General features: G+C 39.0%; 1 protein-coding gene across 22 annotated transcripts in view; it reads left to right on the top strand.

Moving 5' to 3' along the window:
• Positions 1 to 27,748, top strand: part of CDC42BPB (CDC42 binding protein kinase beta) — a 94,662-nt gene that overhangs the window by 14,226 nt on the left and 52,688 nt on the right. For all 22 annotated transcript variants that reach the window (XR_008577220.1, XM_054826108.1, XM_054826107.1 and 19 more), the window contains exons 2-3: positions 14,887 to 14,978; positions 26,985 to 27,068. Coding sequence is in view for 21 of the 22 variants with exons in the window: in XM_054826108.1 (XP_054682083.1) it covers positions 14,887 to 14,978; positions 26,985 to 27,068 (176 nt within the window). In the remaining variant the exon portion in view is untranslated. The remainder of the gene's footprint in view (positions 1 to 14,886; positions 14,979 to 26,984; positions 27,069 to 27,748) is intronic.

Here is a 27,748-nt window from a genome sequence, read left to right as displayed (position 1 = left end):
CACTTTCAGAAGTGATAGCCTATACTTTAAGGAAAGCTTTAAATTGGGCTTATGTACTAAAATGTCGGCTAAATAAGATTTTGAAGGAGAGAGATGGAACTAATGATACTCAAAGAAAACTTTTTCCTATGTGATAACTGAAAGATTCTTACTAGATTTTTAGGGTTTTTGATGTGTTAAAATATGTTCACGTGAGAAAGATGAGGCTCCAGATTGACTTCTTGGTTCTTTGAAAATGCCTTTCTTATAAAGTGGTTCTTCAGAAAAGGACAACTTACATTTTGCTTTCCTTTAATACAGTTGTAAACACTCTTGGCTTCTTTCCTTCCTTTAAAATACAGCTGAACAGTCAGTCAGGGTGAACTTTTGCCAGAAATTGCACAAACTACTCAGCTATTGTAAAATTTCTTAAATTAGATACGTTTTTGTTCCTGTATAAGTAACTACTGGTGCAGTCTGAGCACTGTAATAGAAATTGTGACAAAGTGACACTTGCTGATCAAGTAAATAATACCATGAAATAGTTCAACGTATAGCTGTTTCTGATATTTCTTTTTAAAGATTTTGTGGACCTAGATTATTTTTTTTAAATGATGCTGTTTTTAAAATTCAAATTATATAGGAAACAAGAGTTAAGCTTCCAGAAATTATGATAAAAGTGAAATTGTGTGGCTGTTGGGGTATAAACTTTGGGACAGTTGCCAAAAGAGAAATCTTCATGACTTGAACTCCTTTACAGAAGATTTGAACAACAAAAATGCAAGCTTTATAAGCACAGCCTTCTTTCCCCTCAATGCTGTATGAGATCTCTGTCTTGGAGACGGTTGTCACAGACTTCTGTTGTGCGTGTGCCTGTCCATAAGAACTAGATCAAAGCTTGCATGCTACTTTAAAGGCCATGAAACTACCAAGAGATTAAAAACATTTTGGTAATATTCATGTCCTTGCTGGATTCACAGTGGCAACCCAAAGATGGAATGATGTGTCACTAAACAAGCAGTCCTGAGCACCTTGTTCATCTAGGTTAAAAAAAAAAAAGATGTAAATGGCATAAATATTGAGAATCTGAAGAGATGAAAAAGTGAAGGAAAAAATTGAAGATTACATCTCTTCCAGACTTTTCTGTTAGAACATTCCAAAGAACTTTATGGAACAAAAGGATTACATAGCTTCAGCTCCACAATACTAGCATCAAAAATGAAACTAGCGTGTCTGCACTACAGTATCAAGGATGAAAAGTTTGACAATCTTTAGAAGATTGTGGTTTGGAACTGAATGGTTTTTTAAAAGTGAGCCAATGCAAGTGGAAAATATTACTTAAGAGCTAAAACAATCACTGAATGGGCAAAGTAGCCAAGGTTTACTTAGATGACACTGGAGATAAATTGGTAAAGGAAAATATTAAATTCTGAGTGGAAAAAGAGAAGGGAATGAAGTATAGCTAAAATGATGTGTAAGGAAGTAGAAAGGCAACCATTTGGCCTTTCTCTGTGTTAATAGTTGACTCGATGTCTATACTAGTTGCAGTTACCTTGCAGCAGCTTAAAGTATTTTGAAGATTGGCAGAAATTCCTTCTTCCTCTGCTTGTGGCCTCCTCAGAGGCCATGTACTATGTCAGAAGATTTCTGGAGGGAAGTTAATGCATCTTCACTGGCTCCTGCTCTGGAAATGGAAAGTTGTAAAAGCACATCTACACTGGTAGAGTTTTCCAACTGCATCTGTACTGGCATGCAGGTGCTCACCCTGGTGTTGCATTGGAGCATCCAAACGGTAGGTTGTTATTTTCAAGTATGAGTAAAGGAAAAAGGTTGGCAGCCAACAGAATGGAGCCTGAGGTATAGATGAAGATTTGAGATTGCCAGCCTCCTACAAGCTTGTTCTGAATGTCCTGGTACTTGATTTTCTGTTTTGACACCATGTCTAGATGGGGTGTAAATGAGAAAGGAAAAGGAATTCTTTACTTAAATGCGTGGAAATAAATCTTAGGGCAAAAGGATTATGGATGTAGTGGTTATTAAACAAAGATGGCATGTGGCTAATCGTACTCAAATTCAAGTAAAGAGGAGTGTACAAAACTGAAAAGTTGTGTTTAAACTATAAGCTTAAAAACAGAATGTTCTATCAGATACTGCATCTGATATAAAAACTTGCTGGGATGATCCTCACTTGATATGCTTACCTTGAAAAGCTGAGGAGTGAGATGTAAAGATGTGACATGCAGTATTTACAACTGTGAGTGTAATGATTGAAATACTTTCCGTATTTCAATGGCAGTAATTTTGGTATCAGATAAGGACAACAAACAGATTTTTGTTTCCTACTGGCTTTAAGCATATGCGAGAAAGAGGGAGAAGCTAGAACCCAGGGAGCTTGGGCTGCTGCTGATCACACTGGGGCACGCAGTAACGGGAGGTACATTCTGGTTTGGAATGGTAAAGTGGTGGATGTAAGCTTCCAGGAGCCTACAAGACGTTTTGGAATGCCTAGAAGCATGTCCCTTAAACAGTGTCATGTGGGCTGCCAGTCTCTTGAGAGCTGCTTGTCTAAAATCATCATCCAGAAACTAGACTTAAGAATTTCTGAAAGATATCACAGCAAAGATTTTAGGAAAAGATGGGCTAAAATACTAAACAAAACCAAAAGCAAACGTGTTCTTTGATACACAAAATATTGAGATAAGGGGGAAAGAGCTTATTTGGTGTACAGCACATAAATTGGCAAAAAGTTGGATAAGAAGGGTGACAAAAATGCAGAATGAGGGGAAGAGAAGAACGAAGAACTCCATCCTGACTGTACTAGAGAAAGCTGAATTTATAATGCTTGGAGGCTTGGAAATGTCTCTAGGAAAAGGCATGGTGTTCTGTTTTTAGATTCATATTGTGTATGCTTTGCATATACATGCGATGCTAAAGCTCTTTAGTCGTGCTCTAAATCAGTTGGATTTTAAAAATTCACTTGTAACTGTTCCAGGATTTGACTTCCCTAAGGATGACTGATTTAAAGGACAGTTTAAAATTTGAACATGTATAAACTGTCATGTGTCTAATATTCCAAACACTTATCCAAAATGTTTTCTTTCAGGGCTATCCAATGTGTACTAAAAAACCCCTCCATGCTTCCAAGTAACCTTTAGATGGATTTTTGTTGTTATTTAGCAGCAAATGTTATGATCTTGATCACTTTGAAACCTCAGAATAATTAGTTGATGCTGTTTAGCAAACTGATAACTTAAATGGGCAATATTCTAAAACAGAATTCTGCAGGCTTCTCGGTTTATTTCTTAATAATGACAACTTTTGGTGCTTTTTTGAGCCATGAGGCCTTTTAAAAAATCTGTACTGCTATTGATCCATGTACCACGCAGCTTGACTCCATTTCTAGAAATCTACATCTAAGGCCCAGTTAGGATCTCCTCATAGATTTCCAGTAGATTTTTTTTTTTCCCCCCCTGCAAAATTGAGACTTTTTTTTTCAATTTAAATTTTAACTGTAGTATATGGAAAGCCTGGAGGTAGATAAAGACAAATTTTATAATGTGCTGAGTCAGTGTCAGACATTAAGGAAAAGTTGCATAGTGAAATTAGAAGCATGTTGCTTTGTCTGGATAAAGTCTTCATCACACCTTGGAAGGCTGAGATGTATTTCTCTTCCCTTTCTGCTCTCTCTACATCCTTTCTGAGCAAGTGTCAGGAAGCATCCTGCCCTCAGGAGATGTGCTTACCTTCCAAATATGCCAAAACCCAGGGATTTTTCTGTTGCAGATGGCTGACTGTGCTTCTAATGCCCTGTGTTACGTTGGTAGTGACTTTTAGCACTTTGAGTCAATGAAAATAGTTCTGCTGTAAACGGTCTTCATCGCTCCCAGCCAGGGGCATTGGAAGGAGCAGGGCAAGGCAGAATGGCTTTGGGTCTAGAGAGGGAGCTGAAGAAGTGAAAGTATTTATAATGATAAAAAAGCCACTTTGAGCCTTCCACTGTGATGTGTGGCAAATCCTGGCATGGGAATTGTCAGTATTCTCTGCAGATTTAAAGACAATCCCCCTCTTCTCTCCTTCTAAGTAACTTGAGCCGCTCCAAATATTCTAGTGCCTGAGTACAGTAATTGCTTGTCACATGTCTTCGTGGCCTTTTCCTGTGGCAAAAATCTGACTTTCATTGACCTTTTAATTAGATCTGGAGCTCCAGGGAAGTTCTGAAACAGGGTGAGTAATGTCTGAGAAAATGTCCTCCTGCCTGCTGCCATTTAAAAGGAAGTGGAGTCAAGATAAAGATGTGCCACACCTGTGCTTAAAGTAACTCTTGCTATCTGAACTCTTGAAATTGAAAAAACAGCTCAGGGTATTTATATGCATAGTGTTGCAGCTGTGAGCCATCACAGAAAGAAATAAAAATGAAGTGCAGTGCTGTAGCACTGTAAGCTAATCTAATGCCCCATCCCCTTAATCTTATATTTCCTAGTTTGTGTTGATCTGGCTGAGAACTAAAGTATCAGGAAAAAGGTAATTGTCATTTGACTCTGCTCCCTCGGCCAGCTTTCTGTGCAGCTGCCTGGGTGTTAGCACTGAGGCAGGGCACCTCTGCAGCAACTCAGCTGCTGCGCTGGCCGTTGCATGGGCAGTTCATCTCACCTTGGTTGGTGCTACTTAAGATGATGGCCTCTAAGAAGGGCTGCGCTTCTTTATCCTTCTTGCTCGCACTGGTGTAGCAGCCTCTCCCAACCCTTCAGTGATGATGATTCAATTTGTTAAACTGCAGGATGATGCGTTATGTGTCTTGGTAGGTTGGATTTCTGCTGGTTTAGTGAGCAGAATCAGGTCAGCGAGGTGAGACCAGCTGCATTTGTTGAAGCTGATACAAGGAAGAGCAGATCTGTGAAGCTGCCCCTCTTGTCACAAGATCTGCTTCAGTTGTGTCATGGAACTACGCCTTGACTTCACTCTAAGTTTCGAAGCAGAGAAAAGAGATACCTCATAAGGTGGATTTTCTCTTGTCACTCTGAGTGCATTTGTGTAGGGTGCTTTGTCAAGAAGAACTTATTAATAGAAACCTCTAACCTTTAAAATGAAAGAGGTGGCACGTGGTAAATACAGCACCAATGTGAAGTATGAATTGTTCTGTTACATAACGCACGTATTAAGTTTTTAGTAACTTGAGAGAACATCTTGCATATATCTGGAGAAAACAAAAGATGTGCATTTACTGTAAATAATTGATAAAATTTATGCTGCTTGTCTTGCTAAGTTTTACTTTTAAGATGAAATAAAGCATGCAGTCAGTAAACTAGAATTTGCTCATATGTTGATGTAAGTGGTGGTTTCTTAATTAATATAAGTGTACGTAAGCTTATATCAGCACAGTGCGGTCATCAGATTGGAATTGTTTTATTGCAGGGTGTGCAAGAGGTGCTGGGTCTGATGAAATTTAGATTCACTCATATGTTGTTATTGAAATTTGAGTGAGCTTAAGTTTGAGGTTTGAAACGATCTGAAAAATAAGTGACAATGTCAAAGCGTTTTTCTGAGCAGCCATAATTCTCAAACTATTCTACAAAAAATTAACTCTGCTTTTTAGATTATTCATCATGCAGTAAACTAAGAGGATTTTAGCAATGTTTACGACTTTGTTAGGGAATGAAAGAAATTGAATCATTGAAAATTTACTGTTTGAAACTAGTGATTCATATAGAAGCCCGAAACAATTTTTCCATTACTGATGTGTTTCAGTATGTGATCACTATTTGCTGTGGCTTAAATGGCTTCTCCAATACCTGCAAAGCCTGGCCCTGGACTAGAAGTACAGAAAAATTGAGGTACAAATAAAACTATATTAAAGAGACATTGTATTCTGTGCTGTTTGTTGCCATCCATTTCTTACAACATTTTGACATGTATCTTGGAAGATCCTGTCCTAATGTGCTGTAGGTTGGCTGGAAACAGACTCTTGCGCAGCACTTCCACGCTCACTGCAGTCTGAGGCAGATCCACATCAATTCCAGAAAAGGCTGTTTTGCCCTTCTCCAGCCTCGTCCTGCTGCCTGCCTTGGGCTGGGGCTCCAACATCACAGCTCTATGTGAGTTACATTAGGTGAATTGTTCGGTGGGAGAGGATGGGATACACAAGTTAGCTTTTGCCTGGAAGTGTTTCCTGCTTTGGTTCCAGCATGTGAACGCTGATGATGATCCAGACAATAGAGTGGAGTGTGGTGGGAAGGAACAAGCAGGAACTCTGTTCAGCAGCAGAATGTATTTCCTGGATTAAAGTGGTCTTGTAGGTCCCTATTCAGTTGTCTCAAATGTCTGGGATGTCAGTCAGTCTCAGGGAAAATCTGTGATTCAGAGAGTCTCTATATGACTTAATGTGTGTGTGTGTCTTCTGGACTGGATATGATTGTCTTGAGGCAAATAAAAGGACTGAAGATGAAGCTTAAGAAGGCATTGGATATCTAACAGTTATTCAAGACCAAAAAAGATTCTTTATTGTGGAATAGTAATCTTTTCTTTGCATTTTTTTAGCAAGGCTTAAGAGGAAGGAAAGTACCGCCTTTGAAAACCTTATGAAATTCAAATAGAAGCAAGATCTGGTAATTCAGTCTTTTCAGAAGGTGACAACTTGCAGACATTATTTGGCTTCTGCACAATAGATGAGTCAGTGAAGTCTCTAAGGCTGAAGAGGCTGATAGACCACCAGGGAATCCATGGTTGGTATGTTGTCTACTGAAAGAGCTGGGAACCTCAGGGAAAGGTTAGAGAGGCATGGCAGCTTTCCCTCTCCCAAAGAAATGGGACAAGTTGAAAAGAGGTTTGAAAAAATGGGCTACAAACTGCAGTCAGGAACACAGTTTTTTTAAGAGCTTAATTCCTCTGTAAGAGTTGGGCTAGAACTTCATCTCAAGCTGCCGAGTGTTTTTTTGAAATGCCCTGGTTAGTACTCATAAAGGTGCAAGTTTTCTTGTTCAGAATGTGTCATCCTGCTTTAAAAAGTCTGTCTCTGTCCTGATAGCTGTATGCTAAAATGTTACGTATTGTGAAGCTGCACCAAGCTTGTGCAGATGATAAGTCACTTCTGGGTTTTCCAAACTAAATGCTATTCACAGTCACATTTTTCTTCAGTCTTGGTACTAACAGTTCCATCTTCCAAGGTCAACTTCAGTATCAAAAAAAAAAAAAAGACAAACCCTGCTTGAATTGGTTCCAGAGACCAAGTCGTACTTTCCTAAATTATGGATCATTCCATGACAGTAACGCAACATGAAGATGAGAAATTGGGCAGTGAGCGTCTTCCTCTGTTAGATCTCGGATATAAGCTTCCTCTCCCTTGTGCTTGCATCCATTCATTAGCACGTGCTACCTTTAGGGCTGACTGGCTTGTGGTTTTTATTTTACCTGACCATTATTTTTCCGCAGGTAAGCTACTGTCATATATCTATGGGTACAGCAAATAGTCATTTGGTGTTCTTCGATAAGTAAGCCGACACTTCCTCTCGCCTGCTAGAACTCTGTTGCTGTCTAGTTCTCAGAGAAGCACAGTGGCTCTGACAGGAGTTAAATTGGCAATCAATGCATTTTGTCCCTTGGACTACTCAGAACTATCTGTGTGTTCCTCAGTACTTGTCTGTATAAATCTTGAGTATTATCTTTGGTGTCCTTTCATTGTAAGCATGAAAAGCAGTGAATGGGCTAGTTGGGCAGATAGCCAGTTATTAAGTGTTTGTGGTAACATTCATCAATGAGCTGGCAAATAGCATATTGCTGTGGATTGAGTCCTACGTGGTACTTGCTCTTGGAGCTTACCACACAAAAAGAATAACAGTGAACAGGGGTGATGTGTCAAGGTAAATGCCTTGCTGTTCTGCCAGCAAATTTATTGACACTAATAGGATCAGCACCAGAACTACTACTCAATATTTTTCTTCAAAACATTTCCGAATGCCATTACCCTTTAGCATGGTGATAAATTTTTCATGCAGTTATTGCAAGCTAGTATACAAATTCTAAATGTGAGCTTCAGTTCTTCTGTAACTGATAAAGCTGTTCATGGAGCAAAATGCAGAAGCTATAAGCACTCAGTCTTGGTTTATGCCTAAAAGTAATGATGGTTTTATCTTTTTAAACCTTTGAGGATTTTGCATGTAATTATCTAATCCAAATCGTGTCCAAACCCATAGTTCTGATTGAAAGTGGTCAAGCATTCTTTTACGTATGTCAGAAGGCTTTCACAGAGCAAAAGCCATAATCATGGCTGCAAATTGGTATCTTTGTGTGCTACTTCTTCAGAAAAGTTTGAGGTTTTTTTGTTTTTTTTTTTTTTTAAAAAGGAATATTAGATTAAGTATCACAATACAATATTGAATTTAATAATAGAGTTTTCACTTTTTCTCTTGCAATCACCCTCGAAGATTGAGACTTTTTTGATGTTGTATTAGTGTATAAGTCTGTCTGTACTGCTATTTCAGTTCAGATAAATACTGTTAGAAGAGAGTATCTTAAGATTAGGAAGTACTGACTGGCCAGGTACTATAAAACTGAACAGCCTTGCTCAGGGGAAAAAGGGGACTCTGACAGTGTGTGAGGCAGTGTCCCGTATCAAGAGGCTGTTCTGCAAGGGCTGAAAGCACTTTGCAAGAGGTAACCAGGTCGTGCTGCTCAGGTTTTTAACCCAGTGGAGCTTGTGTCATTGCAATGATAACTGAAGTCTTGCACCACTGAACTTATTTGTCTAATGAATGTTGATGAATGATGAAGAATCAGATCATTGAGCAAGAAGCAGACAGAGTAAGTGGAGCGTGTGTATGTCTGCCATAAAAATGGGAGGGAGGGCATGGCAGAAGTCAAAGACCCAGCAGAAAATGTGTCAGAAAACACAGAACCTGTCACCTTTTGCTTGTAAACAGCAGAACTTTGCTGAAGTTTGGCTTCCTGTAGAATTGGAACCTACCTCCTTTACTATGCTTAGTGGAATAACCCCCTGCCCTTCCCACTGTACTGCCTTCCCTTTTCTGCTGTACGCTTCCTTTCTGTCCTCTTCTGTCTCAGTTTTGCTCCGCTGTCTGTCCGTGACTAGGGACAGCAAGGTACGTCTGCTTTGCACTGTCATATGTGTTGGTTGCCCAGCTAAGCAGGTGATTGCTATATTCCTGCTGCAGCCTTTCCCTTAGAGGAGATGATACTGTGGGTGTCTTTCCCATTTGTTGCCAGTTTTTTTAATAAAACTTTTAGCACCTTGGTATCTTTGGACAACTTCAGTGACATTTGGTAAAGGGGATATTAAGGGTCTTCACTGGAGTCAAAGGTACTGGGCAGGAGCAATGGACTGGGACTGCGTAACAGTGTGATCACAGATACCTTATTTCCTTAGGAAACCAGACTTAAAAAAAAAAAAAAGCATTCACGGGGGTGGACAGTAAGAGGAAACAGGCCAGCACAGGAAAAGGCAGGCAAGGATCTATAATTGGAAAAATTAAGACTGGAGTCAGCAAAGGATGGAAGAATTAAAAAAAATTAAATTTCTTAAATACAGGGGAAACTTCATAATCAGGTAGCAAGAGGATTGTACTTCTTTAAAACTCAGGTGTGGGTTGTAACAGGTATTTATCACCCTAGTAAGCAGGTTGGGGCTACCTGGGTGTGGGTATCTCTCAAGACATGTATACAAGCGCTAACTTGTTAAACCTGTCAGCCTACTGTTTTAGTAGCAATATCATAGGAATGCTGGTTCTTTGAAAAGGGTGCACAAAGGGCAAACAAGTTACTTGATTTCTAGAATGTAAGCGAAGAGGGATGGTTGAGAGAAATGGTAAAACTTGCTGCTCTTTCATGTTCTTCCTCCAAAGAAAACATCTTAAATAAAATATTGGATCTGCCTGGTGGGAGTATGGCTCCACAGACAATTATCTGCGTCATTTTGTTGTTTCCCTGACATTAACATTTTGCAATTCGCATAGTTTCCTACCACAACATTTTGTAAAGGGGATGAGTAGATAAAGAGAGCATGGTGGCAAATGAATTTCTGTATGACCAGACAGTTTGGATGTACCTTCTGGGTAGATGTACCTCAGTGTTATCATCATGTTAGATAATGACTTAAACCCCAAATCACTCACAAGATCTGTTCTAAACTGTGAAACTATCTGGTGCAAGGCAGTCTAGTATATGAATAGGTTGTCCAGAGAGGCCGTGGAGTCTCCGTCCTTGGAAGTTTTTAAGACCTGACCAGGCAAAACTCTGAGTAACCTGGTCTGAAAACAATACTGGCTGTGATTTGAGCAGGAGGTTGGACTAGAGTCCTCCTAAGGTACCTTTCAACCTAAGTTGTTGAAAGAGTCCTGTAAGTCTGTGTATTATTTTCTTGCAGTTGTGACATTTATTTAAAAATTGAAGCTGCCAATGATACAAAACATCAGATGTTCTTGAACATTTGGCAGCTTCGACTCAGTGGTTTTTGTGACTCCGAATTTCTGGAAAGTTGCACTGCCTGACAAAATACACAGGAGTCCTCAAATTAGAGCCATTGGGTAACTCCACTGCTGAAGCAGTAGCTGCCATAAACCCAGCGGGCCATCTTTTTGTCCACTGTCACGTAAAGGTGCAGCTCTTGTGATTCCAGATAGTAGATTATTGACCTACATTGAATGATTCAGAATCTGAACAGAAAGTAAAAGTCCAACACATACCTCAATATTTCTCATTTTTAACCACATTCTAGCTTGGGAAAAGTTGTTCTATTTTTTTTTTGAGGGTGATATTGACAATACTACCATCCTTCCCTGACGTGCTTTCAGAAATGAGAGGAAATTTGGTGTATGCTTCTGACCTTGACAGAGGCCGACGTGCGCCCATTCCTGGGGTAGCAGTGCAGAGTGCCCAGTCTGCCGTGTCAGATCATTTCCACTGGCGTTCCCTGCAGCTTTTAGTCCTTTTGAAACAATCTTCAAATAGCTTTTATCAGGTAGCGTAATACAAATTGACTGCGGTGTAGATGCACCAGCTCACAAACCTAAATCACAAACCTATTTACCTATGACTGTGCTTCAAATTATGTTTTCTAATTATTCAAATTGATGTTTTCTTTTTGTGCAAATAGAATATCTTAGTCCCATCTATCAGGGGAAGAGGAGAATATGATCGGAATAGAATTTGTTTGTGGGTGGAGAATTATGTCTTTCATACATAAGCTGGTTTTTGATGAAGAAATAAATGCTGGCGTTTCATTTGCCATTATGAATACTGGTCAAAACATTGACTGTTACTGTTTTGTATTATATTCTTGAGAACATACATTTCTTGGCTCCTTAAAATTAGTTGTTTTTTTTCCTTGTGTGGCCTTACAGAGAACACCCTTCTTCCAAACAAGTGTAAGTACAATAATGCAAAATCAGCTTGAGAGAAAAGGCAGTGATGCATACAAATATATTGCACGTAGAACACCTATCCCAAATTCTGATTACAGCCTCACAGTCATGAATAAACAAACTCCTGCAATTACTCTTGACTAATGTTACCCTGACAACAGTATATATAACAAAATTCAGTAATCACTGCCAACAAAAGCCCCAGTACAGCTAATGCTGCTGTTTGCCAGGATGAAATACTTCCACTAAGTATTAAATCAACTTCAAATCATAAGTCCTGCTTTTAATATTAGGATCAGTAAAGTGTAATTATTCATTCCAGTATATGGAGAAAAAATTGCTTTGAGTTCCCTATTTATAGAATAGTGATATGTGAAAGGAGAAGCTGGAGCTTTTTACCAGTTCCATAGTGGTGGGTATATCACTTGGCATCATGCTGGCAAGCCCAGCCAGCACAGCTCACTGATACTTTTTGGTGCAAGTTTCTGCTCACTCGATTTTGCCACTCCTGTGTGTGCCACTCGTCTGGATATTAAAGGGTTGAGGGACAGCAACCTCCTGGGGGGCAGGAAAGCCAGTTGGAAATATTTTTTGATTTAACTTACTAAAAGGTAAAAATTGTGCAATCCAGTACTTAAAAGCAGCAGGTCACATCCTGGTGTAATCAGGGTTCTACTTCAAAATGCCAATAAAGTACATTTCAGTTTAAATGAATTACTGGTGTGTTCCCTCCTCTGAGCTCTGATCTGTGCAACCTCTGTTGTAGTCTCTGTGATGATGAGATCCTGAGGATGTTAGGTTTTATTTTCAAATTTTATTTGCTTTTAAGGAATCTTAGATGCTTTGACAAAGACTTGAATTTTTCCATTTCAGGGGAAGTCCTGAAAAATTTTTTCTGTACATTCAAATACTCATGTTTGGTGCTTAGCCGTCCAAGAGAGAGACTGCTGAAGTTGCAGTGTTTCTGAACTTCAACACCTGCTAAATACTAAAAGCCAGCATTAATTTAGTGCACAAATAGCTTGTAAAAATAGCAGCTTCCTTTTAGGAGGGAATACTTTTTTCATTTACATGTATTAAATTAATTTTAATATGTAGTACTTCACTTGACCAATTGAGATGGAAGAAGCCAGACCAGCCTAGGACTTTTGCAGTTTTTGAATTGAAATGATGGTAAAGGGAGCCAGGTCTGCTAATCCTGCCTTCTGGAAGGATACAATTCCTAGAAAGATAGCATTAATGCCCTTCTCTGCAGACACTATTTCTTCTGTTTACTCAAATTTAAGTACATGCTCTGCTTGGTACATAATATTTATTATCTTTTAAATTAATACAACTTAATGCAAGTTTTATAAAGTAAGTGAATTCATTTCTAAACTAAATCATGGTTTTAGAGGGGTGAAGTTTGATGCACTTCAAAGCAGGGAAAACTGTAGACAAAATAATAAAATATTTTGTCACCAGTTGACAAATAAGAAAAATGTAAGAAATAAGGGGGTTTTATTTTAAGTGTACAAGACAGCGTAAACTTGCATAGGTTTGTGTCTTCCTGCTTTGAAAGTTGCTTGTGATCAATTTACTGCCGCAGGATTTTTTATAAATACTTAAACCAATTATTTTGGTATTCTGTTTACTGACTAGAATTATTGCTAAAATTGGTTTTTTAAAAAAAAAAATATTATTCTTGGGTTAGTATCCCTCAGAAGTAAAACTACTGGCTTTCATTTCCCTTCCCCTTGAATTTTAATAACAGAACCTGGTGTTCTGCAAAATTAGTCTAATGACCTACGTTCTGTAGTAGCAATTCATAACTTGATAATGGAACTTTCACATTTATTTCTTATCTGTAGTTGCATTTCCTCAATCTATCCTGATTTGATGGGAAGGGAAGGAGGCAAGAGAACCTTGTAAAATAATTGATACATATCACAGCCATTGGCAGTGGTATTTACTTGTGTAGGTGTCTGAGTGGACTGGTGTAGGTCTAACTGGTTTGAGTTGGTGGTGTTGGGTAAGTTTGTTAGAAACAATTTGGGGTTTTGGGATGATAGTCTCAATGGCCTTGTGGTGGGGGAGACCGTGGTAGGCATTTCTGCTCAGCCAAAATAGGGAATCTAGCAGAAAAATCCAGTAGAGTCTTGTTCTTAAATTTTGTAGTTTGGATGGATGAGAAGCATCCAGTGAAAGGGCTATCACTTGTGGAGGAAACCTTTTCAATAACACCTCTCCTAAGTACAAAGCAGCAGCATGGCTATTCTTCAGTACAGCTATTTCTTCACTTTATTAGGTGTTTTATGACTTTTTGATGAGAGTTTTTCAGGCTTTCTTGGTTTGACTTCATCCTGAAGGTTGTAATCTGCAGCTCAGACTTCTGTATCTTCTGTGTGTTTGTAAGGTTTGGTTTGTTTGTGTTAGCATCTGAAATACATCATCAAGGCAGTGATCCCTCTTGTAGGAATTCTGTTGGCTTGTAACTCATTAGCTTAATAGCAATGTAAGGTGAGGTAAAATGGGAGTCTGGGCTGAATTACAAGTAGTAATTCTGTGATGCTTTAATCAGTTGCAAATGGAAAAAATACACCTGTTTAAAAACTTCAGTCTTTTAGACTAATGTTTGTGATGACGTAGAGAAGAGCAATTTTTAAATTTTTTTTCTTAGAAGTATAGGCATCTTTGTAGACACCATACTTGCTCTTGTGCAGCTTGCACCACTGTTTTTCCCTATTGATTTGGTCTTCGTAATCAGAGGAGAGAATTGTAACAAATGTAGTATCTAAGCTAAGTAAAATATTCTGAATGGGAACTAGAGAGGTGAAAATTGATGAGATCTGCTGGTACAGTGGAATTTGTCAACCAGATGTTTTGAGAAATGTCTTGAGTCTAGCGGGACCACCAGAACAAAGTAAGTGTAGGGTAGTTAATTGCTGGACGCATTTAGGCTGGGGTCCTTCAATACTTGGTCTAATTGAGATCTGGCGAATTTGCTTAATAGAAAAGATAATTCAAAGTAAAAATCTTAAATTAGCCACAGATCTTGTAGAAAATGGTTTCATTGCTATTGCATAGAGACAGCTATCTCTTGAGAGTGGGTTGTTAAAGCTTTAGCTGGTACTAGCTGAAATCATAAAAAGTAAAGCTGAACTCTGCTTAAGAGAATTATTCTAGCAGGTGAAGTATAGGACAGATTTTCTCTAGGGTTTACCAATAATGAATCAGCTCTCTCCCTTTCACATGGTCCTTTACTGATTCACAAAACCCTAAAGAAAGGGAGGGGGGGAAATTCCTTCTGAAAGACTACTTTGCTCTTTACTTGCTGGCAGCAGGGCAGAACCAATTGTAGGATTGAACTTTTTGAAAAAATTTAGGTGTTAATTAGCGTAATTAATATTTTTCCTTCATAGTTCTAATAGTAGTTGAAAAATTAGTGTTGCACTGGGTATGCAACGAGTACTTTTGACGTCTGGTTTATGGATTGTTTTGGCTTACAATATTTCTCTTGATAATTGAATTTTCTCTTTTTTTTTTTTCCCTTAAACAGCAAGACCATTTACAAAATTGGTAAAGGAAATGCAACTCCATCGAGATGATTTTGAAATTATAAAAGTAATCGGAAGAGGTGCATTTGGTGAGGTAAGAGGTTTTTACTCTCAGTTGTAATAATGTAGCTTTCATCGTTCATACATCTGATTTCTTGCTACAGTTTACCTGCACTTGTCCTAAAGACAAAAGATTCACACAGATGTGTTAAAATACTTGCAAATGTGCCATGGAGCTAGGTACTAGCGAAAGGTCCCTTTGAAGCAGGGTGTTTAGTGTCCAGTTCTGCTGTTTCTGTGATGGGCTCATTCTGACTTCTGTGTAGCAAAACAAGTGTCTCTCCACTATGTGTATGAACCGGGTGGTCCTACCTAGCAGCTGCACAGCTGAATTTGGGATCTCTTCTCCCACTTGCCATATGTACTCTTCTGTGCTGCTATAATTTAACACAGAACCGGGCTGCTTCTATGGTAGGAACGCGGAGGCTGCTCCACCCATCTGCCTGTCTCTGTAGCAATCTGGTAATGCAGAAAGACGCATTTGGCTGCCTCAAAGGCTGTTCCCTGTCATCTTTGAAGATCAAAGGCTGCTGGATCTGTTTTTTGGACAGCAAGTTGAATCATGCTGGGATGATAGGAACGCCTTGTGTTTTGAGGACTCGTCAGTCCCAGGACCCTGGACTGAAGCTTTACTTCTTAATATGCATGATGAAAGTCTCATCAGTCACAGAAGTCTGATAGGGCTTGCCACTGGCAAAAGCATTCATGAGTATGTCCCTTCCAGTAGGCATAGGATACCTGAGACTTTGGAGAACCTCAAAGATAACCCTTTCAGCATTTACCTAGGTGTAACTAAAGCGATAGCTGTCAGCAAAAGAGTTTATTAACTAGAGAATTTCTACAAGTAAAAAACCCCTTAGATTCCTTTCAGGAAGCTTCTTTTAAGTAGTACCATACTACAGTCAAATACAGCGACAGCCATTAGCTGCTCATTTCAGACCATTAGCACTTGATTGCAACTTCTGCTGCCCATAGGTAAGGCTGGGCTTCCTTATCTTCATCTCCGGTTGTCTCAGCAGAGAGCAGGAGTGAGTACTGTGCAGGGCTTTCCTTCCAAGCGTAGTGTGTCCTGGACATGTCAAACTCTTCCATGTAGGGTTTGTGGGACAGAGGTATCACAGGCAGACCAGAAACTAAGCTAGAAAAATCCCAGGACCATACTTGACCTAGGTTCAGAAAGCAATGAGGTTTCTGTGTGCAGATGCACTTGGTAGTGGGTGAAGTAATGGCATCATATCCACATCATTTTAAGCTATTTCAGAGACAGAACTTAGTGTTTCAAGAACATCTCTTAATCTGTACCATCATCTAATGATGTGATCTTGACCTGTAAGACAAAAAGTTCACTTTCTAGTGAACTTGATGATTTGCAACATTTGTTACAAAAAAGGAAGGTTTATTTTAGGGTAGTTGCATGAAAATCAGTTGTTTGTTTCACTCGACTGTTTGTTTTTAGCTGGTGTGTATTATTTGAACCTGGCTTTTACAAAGAAAAGTTACTGCAGAGGGTTTGGCAGGAAATATCAGAAATGGGAAAAAAATTGCTAAGTCTAAGGGCTGAAAGCTGCAAATTAAGTCCAGAGAAGAGGTCTGAGCAGTAGATAAAAGGGCTAGAGAATCAAGATGGTAGTAGATAACTGTCTACCGCTCCATTAGGGTTTTGATTCAAAGCAGTAGCACAGTTTTGAAGAGAGTGTCCCCACTTACTGCAGAATGATTTTGCTGTGCATGAGCTGGGTATCTTTTGGAGGAAACTAAACCGGAACCTCTGGTCCAGGTGTGCACCAAATGTGCTTCTGGCCCCAAGGAGTACATAAGGATCAATTACTGGGTTTGACTCTCCTAACAGCTTCAAAGCATGTTTGGTTCAGGAGACCTGGCTAGACACAGTCTGAAGCAAAATTCCTGAACTGGATACGGTATAGATGGGAAGGCTCAGCACAGGCTACTTTCATCTGTTGTTCTGGTCTTGCTGTGCCAAATTACTTGCTATAGTGGCTGTGACCACTGATAGCTAAAGAATTTTAGATTAGTGTTTTGGCAGTTTGTCTTTTGGTAGGATTAGAAGTGGTTTCTGGATCTTTTCAGAACTAGACTTGTGAATGCTATAGCTATCAAAAATGGTTTCAGGTGAAGGGAACACTTCATAGTGACTTGCAGATGGCGTCAGTGTAGGGAATGCCTTCACACAGTATAACTTTAAGAAAGGGCTGTTTTCCATAGTATTTGCTCTGTTCTTTTTCAAAAAAAATGATGTTCTCCACTTAAGGAATTGACCAACTAGAAATCTCAGTACAACAGCAGATGAAGTATTTAGATGAACTTCAAGAGATTTCAGTTTGTACTTGCTAGGGGGTTTAAGATGACCTTTCTTAGCTCAGACTCTTTCAAGAGTCTTAAGGTGTATAAAAGATAGAAATTCTGGGTGGAAACTTATATTAATAGTGTTTGGAGTGCCTAAATCAACAATGTCTTTCATATTCTTTCATTTGGAAAAGCACGAAACTTAACTAAAGCAATTTGTACGTCCCATCCCCCAGTTGAAATGAAATTTCACAGAAGTGAAACGAGAAAGTATCTTAATTTCATCCTTCTGTTAGAGCTGTGAGTGCTCACGAAATCAGTGGTGTTAGTTATCTGTCAATATCACATTGTCTTGTTCAGCTTTTAATTATAAAAGTTTTAGTTTATAGTTGCAGCTTGAAACTTTTTGATCAGTTTAAATTATGCAAGAATCATTGATTTTTAAGGTCATTATACTTTAATCCCAGTTGCCAGAGAATATTTCATGCTTTTTGCTTATGAATGAATCCTTTGACCCTTGTGTATACTACACTGCTATAACTGCCAAATATTATAGGCATTATAAAATAGCATTTATATAAAGGTTGACATTCCATAATAAGAAAATCTAGTTTCTTGAGAAGGACTTGTGGCATCTGACTTGTATAAAGCAACACTTCAGAAACCTGAATGGGGGAGCTGTAAGTAATTTTTCCATAGGATGTTTGGACATACATAGAAACTATGTTAGAAATTAGTTGATACAAGGTTATTCGTTAGTTCTTGTTTCAAAAAAACCAACCCAAACACAACTATCTACTAGAAATAAATTTTAAAAATACCTATAAAATATTTGTTAGAATGCATAAAGAAATTAATCAGAATTAAACTAAACAGACTCCTATTAGAATTAAGTAGTTTAAATTAAATGCTGAACAGCTAAACAAGCCAGACTTCAAAAAGGATGAAAACTACATTCCATTCTTCTCAGTTTAGCTACTTTGGGCTTTTTAGAGAATGCCAGGGGCTTTAGTCTTACCAAAGAACTTTTGCATAAATCAGTGGCTTTTAAGAAAAATAGCTTAAACAAAATAATGTCATGATATTACTTATTAGTCAGGATCAGTGGTCAATTTTTGCCACGTAACATGTAAGCCAAGGAAACATGGTCTTTGACTAGAGAAAGGATTGAGACCACATGTGAGCTTGTCCCTGTGAACAGAACTGCAAAATCAGTAACTAATTTAAGGCAGATTGATACAATCACCAGTATGTATCTGTACCGGCATGACAGTGCCTTTTTCTTTCTTCTTTTCAAACCAGCAGAACTCAACCTGGTTCTTTAGACTTTCTTCAGCAATATGAGAACAAAACCCAACTGGTAATCCAAAACCACCCGAGTGAAAGTTCTTATAGCATGGGAGATCTAAGAAAGCAAGAGGAATAAAAAAAATTTCTTAAAGTTCTCATTATTATGCTAGGACAGAAATAGTCTAGCTCAGAATCTAGAAAATTTCTTCTCTAGCCACCTGCCAAAACACACGGTTCTCCTTTTCTCATAAACTAAGCCAGCTGCTTTGCATACAGGGTAAACTGAATGTCTGAATATCCTTTACAGCAACATTTAAGGCTCTGACTCCTGGAGTCACTGGCTTGCGAACATAATTTAATTTCTTCAGAGTTACGAAGAAAAGTTCAAAATGTTCTTGGAGTGCATGACAGCTAGAATAGCACATAATTTGAAATGCTAGCTGTAAGAAGGATAAACTGCTCGTGGTTCTTCCCCATCTCCTAGGGTGTATTCGCCTGGGTCTAACGTTTTCGTTGAGTACCCCAATGTTAGTTTCAGTCTTTCTTTTTTTGTGGGTCATACAGGCAGATAGCTCATGTGCAGAGGGGCAACATCCATAAGGAATAAAACTAATAATAATTAAAAAGCCCCCCTGAAATAAAATTAGAACTAAAATGGTTTTCTATAATCTTAATTCTGGTTTCTATTAATAAAATTAATGTAGAAGTCTGTAGACAAGAATGAGTATGTTGTGTAGGGTGAAGTTCTTTTGTTAACTAGTGAAAATACACATTCTTTAGGAGAAGATTTAAAGAATATGGGCACAGAATGGAAAACTCCAGCTTTTAGACCTTTAAAAACCCACACTAAAACAACAAGGTAAAAAACCAAACCCACCTGTGGCTTGAAGTTTACATGTGCCTGACTACTTCTGTCTAGAAACACCGTGGACTGTTATGGGAAAGGAAATAATGTCCTGAGAACCTGTGCTTGGTGGGATTGTGCCTACCTGAGAAATGTATGGCAGCCTAAGAAGTGTCTTCCGTGTGCTTGGTGTTTGCCTCTGCATGCCGAGGGAACTGGGAGTACCAGTGCTACAGTATAGTGAGAGGGACAGGAGGAGGATCCTGTGTTTCGGGACTGTCTGGCTCTAAATACTTGCACTTGCTCCTTTGCAAGCTTCATCTGACCTCTTAGTAATGTACTTGTAAGTCTTTAAGATCACTTTTCCTCATTTTGTGTAAAGGACCGTTTAGGCACACTGCTGTAGATTAATGCATTTTAATGAAGAGAGCAGTTGTTGAAGGAAGAACCATGTCAAGATGTACCTTGTGTGAGAACTTGGATTGTATAATGTGGCTGACACCTCCTGGAAATTTGGCAGCATGGGACTGAAACAATTGTTTTCCTTCCCTTGTTTGTTAGCAAGGATTTCTTGAATGAGCAACACTTACTGTGGTTGCAGCGGAAGGGTGGAACTGCTTGGTCTTGCTTAGCACAAAAATAACTAAAACTCTTAATGTGCCCCACCTAAGTATTACTGCTCTGGATGGATTAGAAATACCTCTCCATATAAATGCTGTTGTGTACAGACTTGATCTGTGTAGTGTTTGGTAATAGGACATGTCACCTCGACTCGGGATGCTTAGTCAGAGTCTTAGCTGGAATCAACAAACATAAAAAACTGTTTCCAGAGGAAAATAAATAATGGTTGAGAGAACAAGACTGATCCCCTGTGTACCACGGGTTTCTGATAGATTACGTGGTTCCTAATGAGATACACCGGCTAAGGGTGCAGTGAGACTCAAAGTGAATATGCAAAACCTAAGCTTCCCATGGACGGTCGTGCTTGGCAACGCGATGCAGAGCTGTTTGTGCCTTCTCTGCCTTGTAATTGCAGCTGTAGGGTACAGAGTTTAATGTTTTTATGTACTTCTAGAAATTAACCTGTGGCACAGTGAACCTACAGACTGCAATTATGGCTGTCTCACCTATTCAGAAGCTTTGGTGATTGGTATTAGGTACCCGGCAGGGACCGTGCCTTTATACGTTGTAGATTAACAGAATTCATACGTATTGCACACAACATATGACGCTTTTCATCCAGCTATTCAAAGAGTCAAAGCATTCAGAATACGATGCAGAAGAAATATTTAATTACCTTTGCTTTTTCTACAGTATGCTCTTCACAAAAAAAAAAAATAAATCAAAGCAAGCTATTTTCTGCTGTGGAAATGGACAGAGAAAGAAGCTGCTTTGTTATGAAAAATGCTTCAAAAGAGCTGGTTGCTGTCTTAGTCCTCCCCAGCTTGTTTGTATGGCAGCCCTGAGTTACTATGGTGACAGGCAGGTTGCAAGGAGCTGGGGAGACACAGTTCCTGTTGGTGCTGCTGTGGGCCCGGCCGGTTGTCTCTGCAATGCCCCAATGGCTGAGGAAGAGCTTATAGGTGTTACTCGAGGCCTTTATTCTTTTTTTGCAGAACCTTTCCTGCCGGCACTTGTAAGTGATTTCTTATTTGCATGACGTGAATGCTGTGTTTAAAAATACAAAAAAATTAAAAAAAAAAAAAAAAAATATTTTGCTTTGGAAATGTGCACCGTGGCATATGAACCCTACCAAAGACACTCTGGCTGCTCATTTTAAATGGAAAATAGATGTAAGAAACCTGATATAGCAGTCCGGACCAGTTTTTCCTCAAAGATGCAGTATTAAAAGTGTTAACTAATGAGCTATATATCAAAGAGTTTTCATATCCAAGAATACTGGGAGGATAAAGCAGTTCCTGCAGTGTTTTTTTTGGTAGCTAGTGTCCAAGGTATCAATAGCATGAGACAGCAATAGTGGACTAAAAGTGGTGTACGCAAGCTTTAACTCAGGGAAATGACTGTAATATTCAATTATGAATCTGGTAATAAGACATTACAGAGAAATTGTTTACATCAGAGGTGGCATTTTGTCTCTTCTCCTGGTTGAAAGGCTTGTCTAAAATCTCTTCTCAAATGTCTAAAGCCATTCCAAGTTCCTGCCAAAGGTTAATTCATGGTAATTTCACACCATTTTATCCATGTAATTTTATTGTCCATTAGCCTAAGCAGATCTTCTTTTATCATCCTTATTACTGATGTCCTTCCTTCCAATTTTATTTGTAGGTAGCAATCATATCCACTTTTTTTTAACCAGACAAAGCTTTTCCTACTCCTGTAGTAGTATGAGAGGCTCTTTAATTCCTTGATCATCTCAACAGTCCTCCTTCACACCTGCTCCAGATAGTTTATTTCTCTGGGGTGTGGCTGTGTGTGGAGTTTCCAGTGAGTTTGTCCCTCTCCAGGGCAGTGATGTTTACCCTTTCATATAGGTGTGTATCTGCCTGTGAATTCCACAGTTGTTTGCCTTTTTCTTAACTATCTGTCATTGAGCTGATTGCACGAGGATTATCACCAATATACCTGTGTCCATCTCCTTTTCAGCTGAGAACTTTCAACACTTCAGTTTCACCTTGTTCCTGAAAGTCCAGTCCTTGAGAATGAGCTTTACCTGAAAGTCTAACATGCCATGAACATGAATAGTGTGCTAGGTAGCTTTACCTTTGCTTTGAAATGAATGCCAGCATGGTTTCCAAGAAGTTCAACATTAAATAATCTACAAACTTTCCAGTAGAAAGTCTTTTTGTTAACAATCTTAATTGTTTTCTGAATATCAAGTCTTGGATTTAAATGATTTTTGCACTTTCTTACGTCATATTTATACTTTACATAAAAGAAAATTTGTAACTTGATGCTGCTTAGTAATGCTGATATGTCACTTAAAGGGCAGAGTACAGTGGTGGGAAGTTCTGTCGTGTTTGTAGAGGCTGATTTGGCTCAGATTCCAACCCCGTAGGTTTCACTGGGGCATAAGAAAAGGTGGAACTTGGCCTAGGCTGTCTTTGCACATTGCAACCCTAAATGTTAAGTGGCTTAAGTAAATTAAGTGGCTCTTGAAGATAAAAATGCAGCAAAATATTTCTGTAAAACAATTCAAGAAGCAAAATACTAGCTCTTGCCAAAGTCTAAAAATGTTGTTTTAGCTATATTGGTTCTGGTTTTTATTTTATTGCAGTACAAGTGAAACAGAGCTTTGAGGCAAAAAGTGCTGGAAGAAAATGGATGGCAGAAGTAATACAAATCTGATAGGGTGTTGTGGCATGTAGTTACCACAGCTGGCTCTCACTTATGCTTTAGCCTCAGTTCTCATACATTTTTTTTGGCATAAATATGTCTGAAATTGGTTGAAGTGTAGGCAGTAGGATTCATTGGGTTTTCAGAGGCCCTTGAGGAAACATATTTGATCTTTATTGCAGTATCCCTGTTGCTGTGAATCCTGAGCATGACAAGTCACAGCAACAGTGATCAAATCAGCCGGTGACAGCTTAGACCCATAGGGGCTTGCCTGGAAGCGGGATTTTTTCTTTATCAGTGTTAAGACTTCCTTGGTAAAACACAATCGCCTAAATCTCTACCAAACCACTCTGTGTATTCGGAACCCCTGATGCTCCATTCCAGCCTAGCATAGTGAGATGCAGGTTGGGTAAGTTCTAATTTTCTTAATTTGACACAGGTATCAAAGGTAGCTGCGCTGGGTTGAAGGGGTGCGTGGATTAGTTAGCACAGATCCCATCCCTTTGGCCAGGTAGAGAGGTTTAGGAAAAGCCCAAGGCCAGAACAGAGCTGAACTCTCCCAGCTTCCAGTGGCTGGGGGTTCAGGGACTGCCTAACCACACCTGTAGCTCAGTGGCCAGTAGTCTCTGAGACTTCTCCTATGTGTGTTACTCCGGTATTAAGCATGTACTTTACTTTCTGAATACTTAGGTGCCCACAGCAGCCTGTGCTGAGTTCCAAAACTGTGTGACAATAATACCTTTTTGTTTTATTTGATGCGTTTCAATTTCTGTGTTACGAGAAACAGCAAATAATTATTCTCTGTTAATCTTCTCCTTGACATTTGTGGTTTTGTATGCCTGTCATAGCTGTTATCTCTTCCAGGCCTGGGATATATTAGGTTATTAAATCTTCTTCAGAAGCTATTTTATACCTCTGCTTGTGCCTTTTTTCCTTTCATTATCCTTAACATACTTTTTTTTAAACTTCTATTACAGTGTACGTTGTAATAGCCTTGGAAGTGAAGAGTGAGCATCAAAATTAAATCCTGATCTTTTACAGTCGTTGCATAACATGAGCGCTTGTTCAGCCAGTAGACTTTTAAACTTTGAAGATAGAAGTAATGCTTTTGTTCTTAAAGGAAGCATTTGCCGCAGTGTACCAATCTGCATCCTTTGGAATATCTCTGAACACCAACTGAGTATTTTTTCTTATGTTATTAGATGTGGTGGATTGGTATGTAGTATAGGAGCCATCATATTTAAAACCTGACATCTTGCATGCTTAGCACAATTGCAATATAAGAGGTTTCTGTTTGATCTCACAAAGTGGTCAGTGTGGTTATTGTAATTGAATTTGAGGTATGTCAGAGAAAGAGGAATTAATACAGAAGTAAGAAAAAAAAACTATACCGCAGCATCTCGGAAGCAGACAGTGTGTTATATGACAAGTGTAAACTTAGAAATACTGCCACCTGATGAAGTAAAAGACAGCTAACTCAAGGAAACACTGAGGTTTTTTATGGAACAGAGGGTGTAGGATTTTTTGCAGTATTGCAACTATATTCTTGCTTATAATAGTACTGAGATTATCTAGGCATAATGTAGTTTGTGCTTCCTTGGTTTAGTTCAGACATCAGTGAGGTTTGAGTTTTGCATTTCTGTTTGTTCTCTTAAAGAAAAAAAAAAATCCTACTGATTAGAATGGTTCGAGGAGTCAGGTCTAGTCAGGCCAAAGTTCTGTAACTTCTGTGAAGCATCTTCTGCACTTGTCAGATTTCCTTTCAGAGAAAAAGTTCTTGGGAAACTGCCTATTGTGCTGTGAGGTTACATGAATTTCTCTGCTGGCACAAGCAGCTGTCCCACTGTCCTCCTCAAAACTAAAGCAGCAGTGCATTTACTGATGCCATAACTTGATAACCGCTTATTGTGCAAATATGAGTCAACTTTCCTTTTATTCATGCCACTTTTTCTTCCACAGAAGACAATTCTCTTCCTCCAGAAAGTCTGAATATTTTTTTAAGCAGTCCTTTCAGTTGAAAATAAATAGCACTGATATAGACAGCAACTGGGGAATTGCTAAATAGTTCCTACAGATTTGACTTTTTTCTATTTTTTTTCCTTTGTCCAGGCCTGTTCTCACTCACCACTTTCTATTCTAACGTTTGCACAGCTCCTCAGCTGTGCGTGTCCTCCGCGATGCCAGGTTCATGTCACTCCTCAGCACTTGAGCGCGCTTCAAACTTCTGCCAGCCTGCAGTGCTTTCAGACAATGATGGCCTTAGATAACGTGTGGTAGATGAATATCTGGGTTCTGATTTGTGCACTCTATTTGTACTTAAATGGCTGAGCAGTTCTAGTGTTGTGGTGTAATGAAACCTGAACGTTGCTACTTCAGGGCTCGCAGAGCTATGCTTGCAAATTGCTTCTGCTCAGTTTGATCTGTCCCTTCAGTGGAGATGGGGACATTTCCTGAGTCAGCATGTTCTGTATGGAACAGAGTTTAAAATGTGTAGCAGGTAATGTCAGCATCTTGCAGTTTCCCAAAGCTTTTAATGTGCAGTTTGACTTACAGTGTACCTTCAGCAATACAGCAAATAATCCAATTAAGCGTATGCAGAGAGGTTGTTACAATGGCTTTTAACTGCAAGGCCATGACGAGGACAGGAACAAAGCTAAACGTTTTAGGCCATTACCAAAGGTCAGTGTTGGATAGTTTCGTATGTCCCAAAGAACCTCATTTTCAGATGAGACATTCTTATCTTACTCATCCTTCCCCTGCAGCATGAGCAGTGTCTGTGGGAGGTGCTTGTAGACCAGGAGACACTGGGATGTGATGCAGCTGTGGATGTCCTACGTAACTTAGAGCAGCTTCTTCATGCTGTGTCCTTCCCAGTTGTGTTTAGGGCCACTTTCCCATGCCTTTCCTGTGATGGATACCTGCTAGTCCTTTTCTTAAGATATGTTTCTGTTACGTGACTCAGTGCAGGTGTGTACTAGCTGTCACTCATCTGTTATGTGACCTGGTGAGCGGAGCTACACGCACCAAGGGGTGGGAGGCTTAGGTATGCATCTGTGTAAATGTGAATATCCCATTCTCATGGTGCTGGAGGAGCAGTTGTCCCCCTGCTCCTCATCTGGAGCTTCTTTACTGGTAAGGTGCAGGGAGGCATTATATTTCCCTCTTCCCTCCTCAGGATTTCTGATTTCGTATAGCATTGCTCTGCTTGACACACTATTCCAACTTTGGTTTATAGTCAGCATCTTCTTAGAGCTGCTTTAGCTTCTGAATCCCTTATCTATAAGAGTTTTTAAGCAACAGAAGAGGCGAGCTGATGTGATTCCTGTTACTTTTCCCACTGCTATTCAGAGCTCTGCTGGAAGCAATGAATGCTGGTTAGTTTTCTACTTCTGAAATAGAGATGAGCTGAGAAGCAGCAGAAATATTCAAGCAGTCCATGTATAGTCCTGTGAAAATGTTGCTGTCTTAGTCATGATGCCTGCTTTTCTTTTGCCAGCTGGAAGAATTTTGTGGAAATGATGGCTTTACTACAAGAAGAATTAGTTTTGGTCTTTGAGAATACAAGTCTTGGTCAAAATAAAGTCTTCGCATTCCTAAGCTTTGAAGTTTTTGTATTCTTCTGTGTTTTCTTCCACTGTACAGCTATGTGCACAGCTACCATTTGTAATAGACCAGTCTAAGCAAGTCTAATACACAGGATGCATAGTAAAATGCTTCAAGCAAAATGATGAATAAGTAAATGAATACTGTTTTTGCTTCTTTTTAAATATCTACATACAGTACACAGAAGCATGTTAATTTGCAAATACCCATCAAGTTTCTGAAACCTGAAATGTGAAAACAAATTAGTGAAATGTAGTGTGTTTCTATTGACAGCAGCCTTCCTTGTTTTCACAGGCTGCCCTTTTAAATGTTGCCTCATTGGCTGCAGGCATGGTGTACAAGCATCGCTTGTTCTTGGCAAACAATGCAGCTTTACTACGCATCATCATATGAAAAGCTTCATACTCCTCCTGTATCATCCCCCGTGTACTAGATCATGAGCACTTGACCACACATGGTGTACTGTGCATCAAGTACATAGCAGTGGTGTGGGAGGAGTATAGAAGGAACAAAGACTCGAGCTGTAATTTTTCAGTGTGCGAGCTGATTACTGATGACTCCTTAGTAACTTATTAATATTTTGTTAATACTGAGCAGTTAAATATTCTATTTCTCTGACCATGCTTTTGTGTGAATATTAAGCTGTCGAAATATTGTATTTCTCTGACCATGCTTTTGTTACATAAAGATATCTTATTATTTCAGGTTGCAGTTGTTAAAATGAAGTCTACAGAGCGCATTTATGCAATGAAAATTCTGAATAAATGGGAAATGCTTAAAAGGGCAGAGGTAAGTAATATGGTTCTCTAATGCAGAGAATTTTTAAAAAGGCATTAGGAAAATGACATTGAAGCTTTTCCAGATTAGTAAGAATTATTTCATGAGCATAGGAGCTTCGTTCTTTTTTCTTTTTTTTTTTTTTTTCTTAAGCTGTTTTAATGCAATCAAGTCTGACAGACCCTTCCAGGCATCTGTTGTTCTCAGCATTACTGTGTATTCCTTTACCAGACAGTCTGCCCTAGTTCTTACCCTGAATTTATTGGCCAGATTTTTGTTTACATTAAAGGCAAGTTAAAGACTACATGAAAGCAGAGTTTGGTGCTACTATGACATTCACAGCTGTATACAAAAACATTATGAAAAGGTCTTTTTTCTCTTGCATTCAGAAAGCATACATTAAGGAGCTTTGCATCCTACAGTTTGTAACAGGATTTATATAACCGGTGAAACTATAACTAAATACATTGGAATCACGGATTCAGATTGTAAAAGAAAATGTGTTAAAAAGATAAATTTGTTTAAAAAGGGTATTTTTGATGAAAGGAGATGTACATTGCCACAACAACTTCTGCAAATGTGATTGGGTACTTCACAGATTAGGAAGGGACCTGCTGAGAGTATGTCATGGGAAGTGGCATAGTCCTAGAATACCTACTACTGCACTGTAGAGGAAAACCTTATGGCAAATG

This window comes from Grus americana, chromosome 5 (assembly GCF_028858705.1).
Source record: "Grus americana isolate bGruAme1 chromosome 5, bGruAme1.mat, whole genome shotgun sequence".
Lineage (NCBI taxonomy): Eukaryota > Metazoa > Chordata > Aves > Gruiformes > Gruidae > Grus > Grus americana.
The sequence above is the reverse complement of the archived record's forward strand: the minus strand, read 5'-3'. Positions and strand labels throughout refer to the sequence as shown.